General features: G+C 55.9%; 1 protein-coding gene across 1 annotated transcript in view; it reads right to left on the bottom strand.

Annotated features, from left to right (window-relative positions):
• LOC119098708 (neural-cadherin) overlaps positions 1-10,848 on the bottom strand; it is a gene marked incomplete at its 3' end in the record, with an annotated part of 90,249 nt that extends 79,401 nt beyond the window's left edge. The window contains 1 exon segment of the mRNA XM_037221715.1: positions 10,318-10,848. Within this exon segment, the coding sequence (XP_037077610.1) occupies positions 10,318-10,399 (82 nt within the window).
• Positions 10,849-14,519: the final 3,671 nt, after the last annotated feature.

A 14,519-nucleotide genomic window follows, 5' to 3' on the forward strand; every position in this document is an offset into this window, starting at 1 on the left:
CAGCTCCTGCACATGGCCAACACCAGCAGCTGGCCGCCGCCAGTACGGCTGGAGGTCGCACGAGCCATCTGCAGCTTAACCGCGCCCGGCCCGCCCCTGCCGCGCCGGAGTCTGACTCCCCCCCCCCCTGGCGCAGCGGCTGCCCAAAAGGGGCGTCGTTGGACCGGCTGGCGACGTCACGTCGCGGTGTGCAGTCGTGCGCTTCGCTCACGCTCTCACGCGGCGTGACGATGTGCCCGAGGAGCCGGCCGTCGCGTCACGCTCGCTCCGGCCACGGGCGCACCTGGCGAGTTCCTAGCGAGGACTACTGCAGGGTGGGAGACACACATTGCTGTGTGGGACACATCGATCGAGCAAAAATAAAACAGATGCGTATCCAAAACACGTATAAAGCATATTATACATATATATATATATATATATATATATATATATATATATATATATATAAGGTCGTACATGCAGGTCAAAATTCAACCGAAGTGCAGTGATGGTCGGGTATTTTGCAAACGTGTGATCGGTTTTAGAATTTGGTACTGTGGTCTGGATGGCGGGCGGCCAATTCTACCACTATATACAGAGAACTCATCCGTATGCAAGTAAATAAACGCAAACATGTGATCGATTTTAGAATTTGGTGCTGCGGCCCGGACGGGGGCGGCCAATTCCTACACAGAGCGGCCCGAGCGGGTGCAGCACAAGTTTCTTATTTTGTTACTTATTCACACATCCTCGGGGCGAACAGCCTTTCTTACTACAGCCTTCTGGTTCATTGCAAAATCCCATCCCTAGAGGCGCGAAGAGTGCCGCACGATCCACTCTTTCCGAGAAACATCTTCCAAGGCAAACTGGACTCTCAAATCTTGCCAAGCTATTTCCGCTTGCACGTGCCGCCTCGATCGACCCGCCCCGAACTCTGCCCGCTGTATCTCGCGCCCGCCTGCAGACAGTACACAGCGGTCTTTTTTTGCAAGCTGCTAAGAGTAAAGAACATGTTTTAGCTTGGAACACTAGTGTGGATGTCTTTCATGACAGTTTTGGCACTATTAGAGCTCAAGTGATCAAGTATGTTTTAACTCTGTAGCATTTTAACTTGGCTTTGAGATATATCCTTTATCTATGTTCATACTACTGGGTGCTGTGTATTTAATGCATTTCATTTAAACGACTTCGCCTGTGAGGGGAGCACTGCTCTGCCGGCGGTAACAGAAAACTATTTTATGGTTTGAATGCATTTAATTGCAATATGATTCCCATGGATTGACGTAATGTTTGTGACCTGTACACCTCAAGCACTCGTGGCTATCCCAGAGGCCAAGCAGTTTAAGCAGTCTGCCTGCGTGTGAAATGACTCTGAGCCCCGTCCACACCGACTTCTGACGCTGCTCTACGCACCAATGGTCTTGGCAATGTACCCAACGATAGATCCCCATCCAAAGCGCCCGACAATCATTGGGCCTTGGCTAATTTGTTTGTACCGTTGAGCAAGTTGTGCAGAAATCACGTATCATCCCCTCAAAGAACTCATCGAGCGATTGCAAATGTCTCCGATTAAGGCTTTCAAGCTCGACGTGCCAATAAAATAAAATATAAATAAAATAAAAATACACCTGAAATAGGAAGCTTTCCATCTGCCGAAGATCTTGAACCACACAACGATGGATAGCCATTTACTAGACTAGCAAAGTTTGTAACTTGGGCGCGGCTGAAGTGCGGACATGGTACAACATTGTATAAGCGCCTGGGTGGTTACGGGATACTGGGAACAACAGGCGATTGCCTTTCAGCTTGAGGTTGCTGTCTCTAGCCGTGAGGTCGGCTCGATGACGGAGTCACCACGAAGGAAGAGGCAAGTGGACTAATGATGTGGTAGCTGTGTGAACCGAAGCACAATCCGATGCTGCCGAAAATGGACTTGCCGAGATTACGTTGCCATCGCGTTTTTTATTACCTTTTTTCCGTGTCGACGATAGCTTATTTTCTGCATATTCTGCTCTGTATGCAAGCATGTAAACACATCATCGTGCAGATGAAACGTTCATGCTAAGCCAAAGCTGCTGTGTGTGCATATATATATATATATATATATATATATATATATATATATATATATATATATATATATACCGCGACCCCCGCGACACAGAACTTCAAAGGCACGGTCCGCACGCAAATGGAAACTCTAAAAAGGGTGACCCTATCTGCTCTTCTTCGCCACAGCGTGTTTAAATCATACACAACCTAAAACCGGACCGGGCCAGACTCAATTACCGCGCAAAACACCGTTCCTTCCACCAGAAAGTAAGCCCATCGATTCCGGAGGCCAATCAGCGGCCAGTGAGCCCATCAGCGCCCGGGGGTCCGTTCCACCGGCGATAATTCGTCGTCCTTTGGCGGCGCGGCGGCGCACTCATCTGATCAAATAGAGCGGGGCCTGGAACGCCGCTCACCTGGCGTAAACAGCCGCCTTCAATGGAGGGCGGCCGGATAAGCCACGCTTGGACGGCGGCGCGCACCTGGGTCCAGGAGAGACTCGGCCGACTGGAAGGTATCCGAGCCGAGCCGAGCCTCTCGCTGCCGCTCCGGTGGCCGCGTCGCGCCGTGCGCCGCGCGCCGTGGGCGCTGTGGGGATGGCGAACTGCGTTGGAGGGGGACGGAGTGCGTGTGTCGAAGTGGGAGCTGACGATGGAGTGCGACGCTGTAGGGGATGGCGCTGGCGTGTGGCGATATGGGAGGTGGTCCCGGAGTGCAGCTTTAGGAGCCACTGGTGCGCGGGTGTGCTCATGGGAGGCGCCAGATTGCCGCGTAATGGGAGCTGGTGCTGGTGCGTAATGCAGCTGGTGCTTTGGTACCTTAGGTGCCGGTGCTGGGTCGTCGCGGAATAGGAAGTAGCATTCTGGAGGCTGGCGCCCAGGGGCTGGGGCGGATTACTGCACCATCGAAGCTGGTTTAGAGTATGTCGCCATGGGAGCTGCCACCTCAGTGTCGCCATGGAGACCAGACAGAGACTGTCACCATGAGGGCGTCGGGAAACACTACTCCGATCCCTGTAGCCGCGGCCAAAACGTGTCGGCAGTAGAGTTTGTGTTGGATCGAGTCGCCGCGGGAGGCGGGCCAGCGCCCCGCCCCGCCTCCTCACCGACGAGGCGCCGCTCCGGTCCAGTGCGGTGGGCCGCGCCGCCAGCGGTGCGGCGGCGGCCGGCGACGGGAAGCGCACCGCGGGGGCCCACACCGTCCCCGCTCGGCGCCGCGGGACGCCGCCGCACGGACAATCAATAACGCGAAAACAGAACGGAGCCGCGCTGATGAGGAGGGCAGTTAACGGCGCGCTGATTACACGCCGCCGCGCCGGCCGCGCCGGCGGTCCGACCGTGGCGCGTTCGTCCGCCGTCAGCCTCATTTGTCGCCGGGGCGGCACCACGGACGTCGAGGCGCACCTCCTGCGCCACGAGCGCCGAAGCGCACCTCCGGTGTCGGGCCCGGGCCCGGCCGCTGACGACAGGGAGAGGAACAATGGGCAGACCGGCGCCGCCGCGGCGGGGCGGCCCCTGCGCCGCCTCCTCGCTCTGTCGGCCGACCCCATTACGCGAGGTGGGAAGGGCGGGTCATCGGATGACACCGCGGCAGGGGGCTCCTCGCGCCCTCCGGCCGGGCTGGGTTGTGGGTTGTGGGGTGTAGGGGCTGCCTCCTCGCTCTCTCGACCGACCCCATTACGTGAGGTGGGGGGCGCGGGTCGTCGGGTGACACCGTGACAGGGGGCTCCTCGTGCCCTCCGGCCGGGTTGAGTCATGGGTTGTCGGCTGGGTTGTGAGCACCACGTCCGTGAACCGGCACCGCGCCGGCGGCCGAGCCGCTGGCCGGGTCACGGACCGATCGCCCCGCATCTGTCTACACGCGGTGCAGGGACGGGTGCTATCGCCGCCCGACTTTGCAAAACGAGTCCGCGCCAGGCCCGACACAATGGCGGGGGAGGGGAGGGAGGCTCTGGCTGCAGGCTGCAAGACTTGGAGCGGAATCACACCGCGCCCGGCATGGGAGGGGCAGGCCGTCCAGTCTGACAGACGGCCCAGTCAACATGAACAAGCGCCGAAGGCGCCGCAGTTTCTACGGAAATCTGTGGGAGCCTGTGGTCGAATAGTTTTATGTCACTTATTTGTACACAACGCTCCTCGTCACCCATACACTGGTACCCACGGTACCCCACACTGGTACCCACGGTACCCTACACTGGCACCCACAGTACCCTACACTGGTACCCACGATACCCATACACTAGCACCCACGGTACCCCACACTGGTACCCACGGTACCCTACACTGGCACCCACGGTACCCTACACTGGCACCCACGATACCCTACACTGGTACCCACGATACCCATACACTAGCACCCACGGTACCCCACACTGGTACCACGGTACCCTACACTGGCACCCACGGTACCCTACACTGGCACCCACGATACCCTACACTGGTACCCACGGTACCCATACACTAGCACCCACGATACCCTACACTGGCACCCACGATACCCTACACTGGTACCCACGATACCCATACACTAGCACCCACGGTACCCTACACTGGTACCCACGGTACCCATACACTAGCACCCACGATACCCTACACTGGCACCCACGATACCCTACACTGTCACCCACGATACCCTACTCTCAGAGAGAATCAGCATAACAAGGCGACAACATACTGACACACTACCTTTCGCGGGCTAGGGCCAACATATCTGATGTCCCATGAGCGCACTACGTCATATTCAGCCGCAACAACAGGGCGTTTTTAAATTGTCTTCCTCACGCCGAACCAGCCGTCTACGCGTACAATGAGAACAATGAGTCACGTCTAACGACGCTGAACGGAGCGGCGCTGCAGAACCGGGCACGGGTCCCGCATCACGCACGAATACACGGTCGGCTCCTCCCGTAAACGAGGCCCCGGCGTCGATACGTTCACCAGCCTGGAGGCCTCACCTGACCGGCCGAGCGCGCCCGCGGCCACCACATTCGGGATTCCTCGGTCGAACTCACCGCGCCGAATTTATGTGACATTTTCCAGCTGAGGGGGCAATTGAATGCCTGATGATCGCGAGGCTGAGGCTAACGACCATCGCCGCCGACCCGAAGACCTCATATGCGGACACCAGCCCGTGCCACGCGCCTCCGCGGTCAGCGGCGCCGACGGCGGATGGAAACGGCTTTGTTGCGAGCGGTTATATTATCTGACCACGTAAAAAGCCTGTAGGGCGCTGCGACAAATACGTGGGCGTTGAGTTTACGCGCCTGGCCCGCCAATTACGGCATTCCACAGCGGGTGAGGTCTGGAGGCATGTTTACAGAGGCTCGTAAAATGTATCCAACGAGACGAGACGACAATTACGAACGTCCGAGCCATTAACAAAGACGACGAGCGCTCGGAAGCGGGCCGGTCGATTCGCCGATAGGCGTCTTACGTCCATGCGGCGCACGCACCAGGCCTGTCACTACGTCCGCAGCCGACAGAAACGCCCCCTTCACAGCGCACTGGAACACTCACAACATCACCGCTTTCGCTCTCCTACCCCTTCCGCCCTCGGTGCCCCCGACCGCCACGCCTGGATACGTCCCTGGCAGAAGCGGGCAGCCCATTCCCGCCCCGTCCAGCCGCGGCTCCGGGGGAGAGCCCGGCCCCTCCCCGATCCCGGATTGCGGTGCTGACGTCACCCATACCCTGGCTGCGACGTGCCTCGCTCAGTGTTGGTCACTCCAGTGGAAGTGTCCGTCAGTCACCCAGTCACCGGCCCGGGACTGGCTCAGTCCCAGCACGCCCGGGAACAACTCGACATGCGCCATACAGGACTGGCGGACGGAGCAGACAGGCGGACACGATACGGACAAGGAACAGGACAGGACGTAAACACGGAGCAGGACAGGACGTAAACACGGAGCAGGACAAGGTGTGGACACGGAGCAGGACAAGGTGTGGACACACGGAAAGGCAGCACGTGGACGCGGAGTAGGACAGGACGTGGACACGGGGAAGGACAGGACGTGGACATAGAGCAGGACAGGACGTGGACGCGAAGCACGACAGGACGTGGACACGGGGAAGGATAGGACGTAAAAACGGAGCAGGACAGGACGTTGACACGGAACAGGACAGGATGTGGGCACGGAACAGGACAGAACGTGGACACGGGGCAGGACAGGGCGTGGACATGGCAAGGGCTATTCGGTGCAACGACGGTCATGAGAAGAGCTGGCTGTCGGAGTCAACTCCAGATCACCTGGTCAGAACCAGCGCCAGCCAAGCCGCTCAAAACCGGGGATCAGCTCCATCCGAGCGGCATGACCCGGCCCGGCTCGCCAGAACTAGGTCCCGTGCAGCACCAGCGCCGCCCACCCGCTCAAATATCGCCGATTTGCAGCCGCCGTCGGCCGCCAAGGTGAACGGCTGTCGCAGTGACGTCACACGGGCGTCAGGTGACGCGGCGCGAAGCCCCACAGTGGACCGGCTGTGCGGCGGCGGCGGGCCCGGGTCAGCCCCACAGTCGACCGGCTGTGCGGCGGCGGCGGGCCCGGGCCACCCCACAGTGGACCGGCTGGCGGCGGCGGCGGCGGCGGCGGCGCCAGGCCCGGGTCAGCCCCCGCCGCGGCCTGCCGCGGGACCTACGGGGTATGACCTGACAACGGCCCTCCCCTCCCCCTCCCTCCCCACCCCTCCCCCACCCCCTCCCCGCTGAGTCCCCGATGGGCTGCGGCGGCAGCATCGGATCAAGCCTCCAGCGGCTGAGAGAGCCATCAAAGTTGACGAGCGGCCGCTTTCATAATTAACTGCATGGTGCCCGGCTACGGACGGGATTTCGCTGCGCACGGGGAGAGCGCAGGCGGGAGACAGGAGATAGGAGACCAGTTAAGAGCAGACGCCGTCAGAGGACTGGAGACTGGAGACGAGGTAAAAAGGCGGGGAGCGGCAGAGATTCAGGAGGCTGCAGATGGAGGTCAACAGACAACGGGCAGACCCATTGGTCGGGTGCAGGCGACATGCGACCCAAGCCGGGTCAGGAGACGGGGACAAGGGCTGTGAGACAATAGACAGTCCACCCTAGCCGCCAGAATGCGGACACGAGCCGGCGGTCGCGTTGCAGGGGGCCGCTGAGGGGACTAATAAGGCCGCGGCCGGAAATGACGCACCGATGACTCACAGCATCTAGTCGTGACGAGAGATTTCCCGTTGCAAGTTTTTTTGCTGAGAGACTTATGGTGGCAGCCTACGGCGAGGATGAAGCGCCAGGATACCCGCAGAGCCAGACGCCTCTGTCCGTCACTGTGCTTCTGCAGCTCCGCTGCGACGCACCATGGCACCCGCGGCTCGCTCGAACAAGGCCGCCCCGCAAGCGCAGATGAAAGGCCCAGATAGGACCCACTCATTATAAAGGCCAGTTTTTCGGGCCGGGAATGCGGCGCGGCGACAGTCGCCGGCCCATGGACGGCGGCAGGCGGGGCGTCGCCCGGCCGGGCGCTGCATGCAATGCACGGCCGGCGAGCGAGGAATGCCGGCGCCCCCAGCTGCGGCACGAGATGACGACCAGCCCGGCCGGCCGCCGGGGAGAGGACGGGCCAGAGTCGACCGACCCTCGCTCGAGGAAAACCGCCGTTGAGTGACAACACCGGCAAAGCGAGGCGGCCGAGGCGGCTGTTTCCTGTGATTGTCCCGCAGCGCGGTTCGACAACCAGCCACAATGCGTTTGTTAACATAAATGTAAGAGTGCGGACTGAGTCTTCGCGTGGTTTTTATCTCCTTTTAGGCATGAACTGAAAAGAGTATTGCAGTGTTGAATATCGCATGTACTAGGTACATACCGCGCTGTATTTAACAATATCTCTTTGAACACTCTCCACAACCTTTGTTTGCTGCCGCACCATTTGGCACTCCCAACAGCAGCCGCAATATCTGGAGAGCCGTGTGCTGCCTTAACTTTGTCTTCGTCTCAGCCCCAATCCATGCGTAAAAACGACGTCCGCCAGATATCCAGGCAACGTAATTGATCATAAAATTATCTATTACCCGTTTTATTGAGCCCCATCCCCTGAGCGAGCTCGTTAAACAGCGCGACGAAATACAAGCTACTCTGGAACGGCGCTAAAACACTGTTCCCATTTATGACCGGAGCGACAAAAACACGCCGGCATACAGCCTTAGGCGGGCTTTCAGTCAGCGTGAGCTGTTCAGAACTTGCAGCCACACAGGGCTACTGCTTTGCGCCCCAGTGAACGTAACAGTCTGCTCAGTCCGTTTCACAAGCGGATCCGTCAGCAAACGAGCAAAATATCAAAAAGCATAAACTCCCCACTTTGGGAAATGGAGTACCTACTTGACATCCACCCTTGCATCAATGCAAAGCCATCATTCCACACCGGCAGCTGGCAGGCGTGACGACGGCGGCGCGCACAGGCGGCGTGGCTGTGTGGTCCGCTGCATCGCGACTTTGCACAGGAGGACGCTGAAGCGGCACAAACCGGGAAGCCGGACGACAACTTCGCAAAAGCGGCCCCGCGGGCCAAATCAAAGCCCGACAGCCGCAACGGTAGGATTAGAGCGTTAATTTGACCCACGGAAGGCGCCCCGTGTTCCGACGGCTGGAACTCCTCGGGCGGAAATCGTCCTGATTATTGCGTCAGGGAGTTAGGGGCGGGCCAGCGAGCCGGCCTTTGTCTCAAAACCGGTTGGATTGAAGGAAAAAGCCGAACCGGTCAGGTACGGACAAGGGTTTTCGTTGCAGAGCACAGCGTTCGCTACACACCGGGCGGCCCGGTGAGACACGCAAGCAATCGGAATGCGTGTAGGCGATAGGCCTGTAATAATGTGTCAGATGTTTGTACGGCGATTGGACCGGGAACGCGGAGGGAGCCACAACGCTGGCCAGCTGGTGGCTGGCGCAGTCATGAAAGGAATGCAAGACCCTACGGTATGCACCATACTCAGGCTGAAAATTGCGCACTTGTGCAGGCCAGAGGGGAGGGGGCTAGAGGGGAAGGGGAGTCGACGTCGACCGTCAGCAATGGTGGGAAACAGGAGGCCGAGTCGAGCGCACGGAGCATGGGTGCAGAGAGCAGGTGAGACTGGGCGGACAGTCGGCTGAGGCGAATGCGTCACAAAACGCGGCACTGGTTTAAACCAGGCGCTGCATAAAAACAAAACCAAAGCGTACATACTTCGCCCAATAGTTATGGGTTAACATAAGCCTCCCACCGTCACATGTACTAGAGTCTGATCGAGTTACGACGCAGTCAGCCACTATATCAACATCCCAGAATGCTAATGTTTCGCAAATGCGCGGCCGCGGAAGCTAATGAGTCCACGCGCACGCCTGCGACGACCCAGAGCAGTGCTGGTCCCTCACTGCGGCCGCCATTCGGGTCCACTGGTTACTGTAGCCCGCGGGGCAGCCAGTGCGAATGGTCTGCACCTGCAATATCCCAACAAATTGTTTTGTCGGAAGCTGGCACTGCGACGGGGAAATAACCGAAGAGGAGAGTGCGATTAGCTTTCAAGTACGCGTGTGTGTGATTTTTAGCCGCCCACCTAGGGGCGGGTCTACGCAATCACAGAGCGAGTTTATGTAAGCAGCGAAAGCACACGTAAATATAACGGTACATGGCTGTGCATCAACTCGAATTCAGTCCGGCTCCACCGACGTTTCGCGCTCTGCAGGGCTGCTCGAGGTGATTTGAATTTGCAGTGCCAAGCTGCGAGGGACGGTGCAACAGACCAGCCATTCATTGGCCCACGAAACGTGCCGAAGACAATGGATGGCCTTCGTGAGATCGTCATAAACGTCACCACGACGCCAGCAAATCGTGAGGCGTTCAGTCATCACGTGGGCCAACGCAGCGGGCCTCTGCGGGCCTGAAGAGGCACGCCCAAGAAGCGCGGGAGGGTATGACACTGTTCCTTTCATTTTCTCTCAATTCCCACACCTATGACAGAAGGAGCGTCGGTAAAAAGTGGAGGGAATATACCCGTTTGTCAGTCTTATCCATGCGTCACCACGGGCTGCCACACGTCCACGAAAAGTGAGAGGGATGCAAACCGTACCGCTCCCGGTTTGGCACATGTGCGCTCAACAGCGCTACCATGAATATTCGGCTTAAATTCTTCTGAAGTTGGAAAGGCGACGAGACACGCCCGAGCGCCGTTTCAACGCTGCGGAACTGTTGGGTTTGCCACAGCATTCGCCGCTTCTGAGGCCGGCTACTGGCGTCAGCGGCACGGCCGCACCGGGCCGACGTCTCTTGACCCTGCGGGGCCGCCCTGCACCCACCTGCTGTCGAGTCCAGCAGCGCCAGCACCAGCAGCAGCACGGCGGCAGCCCATAGCCGGCCCCCCGCCGACCTCGAGTCCATGGCAGCCCCTCTCGCACGCTGGCTGACCTCCAGTCCACGGCTCGGGCGAGGCCCAAGGGTCACACTTCGGGGCCCCTCACAACCGCATGCCGGCCGCGCGGTTCTCCGATCGGTCGACTCCGCGCTAATCTTCGTCGGCGGAGGATGCCGAAATACGTCACTTCCGTTTTGCCCGGGTGGCGCCCACCGGCAGTTACGGCCTCAGCACGCGGCGGCTGTGGCCGAAGTGACGGTCCCACGCGGTGACCGTCAACAAAGCGTCTTTCGTTGCCGATGCTCAGCGTTTGACGTGTACGATCGGGATACGGAGCCGTCTGCGTGGTCTCACTTCACACGCACTTGGATCGCAATGCCACCTCGCCGGTCAGCCAGTGCCCGCGGCGATGTCGCCCGGGTCACACGCGTCCTGTCTCGAACGCACACGCGCCACACCACCACACGCACCAGATGCCAGCCGGCGACTGGCGGCCGCGCGCGCGACCGCGGGCGGGCTGGAAGCGCCGTCTGCTGGGAACGCAACTGATGACGACATCTATCGAGGGATTTGTGAACCTTCCGGCGCACCTGGGCCGCGCTCCGCGCTGGGGAACGCGGCCCTTGGGAAAGCGTTCCCAGTTGCCAAACGAAACAAGTTAAGTCAAGTCGAACAATTCGTAACCCATGACGTTACAGGGGTGTAAAAACAGTTCGCAAGGCACGCGCACGGCGCCCAGTACAGCGCTTGTGAGTGATGTAGTGCTTGTGACGTCATAACAGCATCATTGGGTATGTGCTTTGTCAATGGTGGAACCAGCCTTGAATGCATGTAATATAGCGTGAAATTACGACTCAACATGGTTTGGAGTGGACTGCTTGGAAAGAGGCTTTACTATTTTCTGGCTACATGCTGCAGCATCAACGTTAGATTTTTTCGTCTGTGTGAAATGCAACAAAGGTATTTTCAAGACGTCTCGCGAGGCTATTAAAAATAAACTCATGTATGTGAATTGGCAGCCGTGTACTCCGCAGCTATGCGCGTTTAATTCATCACCAGAACTATATTAAAAGGGAGGGAGCACAGATGGCTGCGTGTCCGCCTTATTCCACTTTAAACATGCAATGATTAAATACATGGTGAACACAGGCCAATTAAAATTTAAGAAATAACATGATTAAAAATGGAGGCAGAGATACAGACTGACCACATATGAGATTGATATACGCCATGAAATAAATGTTGTGCACCTATGGGATGATAAAACATTTTTTTTTAGTGAACAAGTTTAGGCTAACCCCTTGTGACGAAATCTTGCATACCCATAATAAAGAAATTAAGCTAAATGTTATCAACCCGATGCCGCATAACTTCACACGGCATGACAACAGCAGGATAAATTATCAAGCGGAGACTGCAGAGAGCGGCGACTGTCATAGGCCAGAGTCAAAGTTGCCGGGTAGTCGGAAATCAGGCATAACTCCGGATCATAGGAGGAAAAGGTTGGTTGAAGTTGCTCATGGCGCACAAAAGATATGTGGCGGACTGATGGATCTAGCTGCGCGAAGCGGTGTGCTCCTGATTTATGATTGGCTTTCCTTCCAGGCTGTTACAACATCGTACGCGCTCTGCAGCTGAGCTAATGGCGATTTGATACAATAATGCGTCAAAGCGGACAACAGTTTTGCAGCAGGCTAGAATGGTCAACTATTGCAGTTAAGTTGTTTCACAAACCATTGCTGGTTGCGACGAGCCGGTTTTCGGGTCGGCGATTCGGGTCGGTTGGCGGTTTTCCCGGGATGGCACTGTCAGCTGCGGTTTGCCGATTTCGCGATCAGCTGATGGCTAATGATAAAAACAGGGCCTCGGGATTTATTTATTTGCGTGTGTGGTGGTAAATGTGCTCCTCATCTTTTCACTTATAATTAAATGAATTTTGATATCCATCCCAGCATCACAAAAACAAAGCTGATTTCTCAAGATATTGGTAAATATTTCAAGGTCTGCCTGGTCTTTGGAAAGTTGCTAAGCTCTTGATTTCAGCTGGGTAACTGGGAATCACTTTGATAGCATCTTGCTGCCTGTAGAATTCGTAGATATTGGAAACAATGACCATGAAAAATCGCACTAGCTGTACGTTCTTTATTTCTGAATTTTTCTACGACGGGGGGCGGCGAAGTTCAATGAGTACACATCACGCCGATTTTTTGGCTTTCTGCTAAGTGCCCTCAGTGATGCATGATTTAGCGCCTTCAACAATATTAAGCACGAAAATGCAATATTTAGCGCCGATGGGGATCTGTAATCACGGTCAGATGGTTGACGGAGTAGATTCATACATTCCGAAGTCAGTGTTTGGATACATGTGCACGTTTTTTTCAACAGCTTTCGAATTCCCCACGGCTGCCTAGTCGAGTCGGCTTCCAGCTTGTCTAAGGCAAATAATAGCAGCCTGTCCCGCCCTTTAGAGGGATCAACCGGTGTTTGAAGGAGGGCGCTTACAGCTAAGGGGCCTCCTCTTCTTGGCTATGGGGTAATGTTTTTTGTTCGAATGACCTTTTCGGGCTTGGAATCTTATTTTGATGCCTCGGGGCCTCTTTTTATGTTTTAAAAGTCCTTTGGGCGTTTTAAAGTGAGTGTTCCACATTGATGTAGGGTTTTAAACTGAAAGGCCATCCTGATGATCATTCGGTGCAGATCACAGCTCTGTCATTCTTGAGACCTTAACCCCTCTACTTTCTGAGCTACACGCCCGCGAAGATGCGCAGACTATTTCTTGCAAACTTTTTCGTGCAGACTATTTCAAGGTCACCCGGACATCCATAACGCCATAATATCGTCGCCTGTAATTTCATTGGTCATGCGACAATGAAGGACAATAAAAATATAATTGTCAAGTCATTAATATCTGGCTCTCATGAGCACGACATGCAGATGAAACGGCCAACAATCAGCCTCCAATCAATGTTGTGTAACGAACGATCACGCAAACAGACAAGGACGTATTGAGAAACATATTAACTAGATAGAGAAATTGTGTTGTCTCGACCAGCCTTTTACATCTAAAAGTATCGCAGTAGTAGTAGTGAGCTTATTTCATTGCATCTGATGCTTGCTTCAATATCTCCAAATATGGAGCATTTCCTTTAAACGGCCTAAAGTACTGGGACATTCGGCTCTAGGGGGCCTACGTCGCCTCCTGGGGTGCATGGCCCCAAAAGTTTCTCCCTTGGCTACGTCACTGTCCCCATCGCAGCAAACAGGAGCATGATCATGGAAATGTCAATTCAAATAAAGATGGTGTCAGTGCGTGCACCAGTAGCTTGCATGCGAGCATCACAGGGCGTAGCGGGGCGCCGAATGTTCCATTCAGAGGTTGGGCGCTCCCTCTGCAGGTAGTTAATTTCACAGCGTCTCAGCCTTCTTGTCAAGTGATTCCCACGCTACAAGTTAACAAAGAAGCAAAGCAAGTGCGTATATGTGCGTACATATATGCACTTATACATGGGTGAGCTGCTCAAACCAATTGCTGGATTCTACATTATTTGCTTGGAAAAAATAAGGCGCAGAACTATTTTTACTTTTTCGGGTCGAAGGTAACAAGGGCATCGGGGCTGCGTTGAAAGCGAATAGGAACCTGTTCAAGGTGGTTGGAAGGCACGCATGTCCTGCTCTTAATTTTTGAAGCATATTTGGCATGTTTCTGAGGAAGTTATCGCCGCGTTGCATGCTTCCTTCACAGAAAATTGTGAATATACCTAATTCCCTCTTCGAAACGAGCCCTCTCTTTCAGCAATTTCTGCATACGTTCCTGGACGAGAATATCTTCGTGTTTGTCCGCAACATCTCGATTAGAGGAGAGTAGTGCAGTGAACGAAAACGGCGACAGTACGGCGAGTGGCCGAAGCGGATGGTCAAGGTTATCCGTACGATAATTTTTTATCCACTTTCGAGGCTTGAACCACGATGCCGTGCTTTAGGTTCTTCCGCGTACGTCAGGCCAATAGCATGAACTAGGGGTGTAGATGATGAGGATGACTGAAGTTTTGCGGCAACCGGGGGTGTAGTTTCCTATGCAGTTGGAAAATGAAAAACCCACACCTCCTCTCCACTTGGGCTCGAGCACTCCAACTTCGAGAAGGAAGT

This window comes from Pollicipes pollicipes, unplaced genomic scaffold (assembly GCF_011947565.3).
Source record: "Pollicipes pollicipes isolate AB1234 unplaced genomic scaffold, Ppol_2.1 Scaffold_4740;HRSCAF=5597_pilon_pilon_pilon, whole genome shotgun sequence".
Taxonomy (NCBI): Eukaryota; Metazoa; Arthropoda; class Thecostraca; order Pollicipedomorpha; family Pollicipedidae; genus Pollicipes; species Pollicipes pollicipes.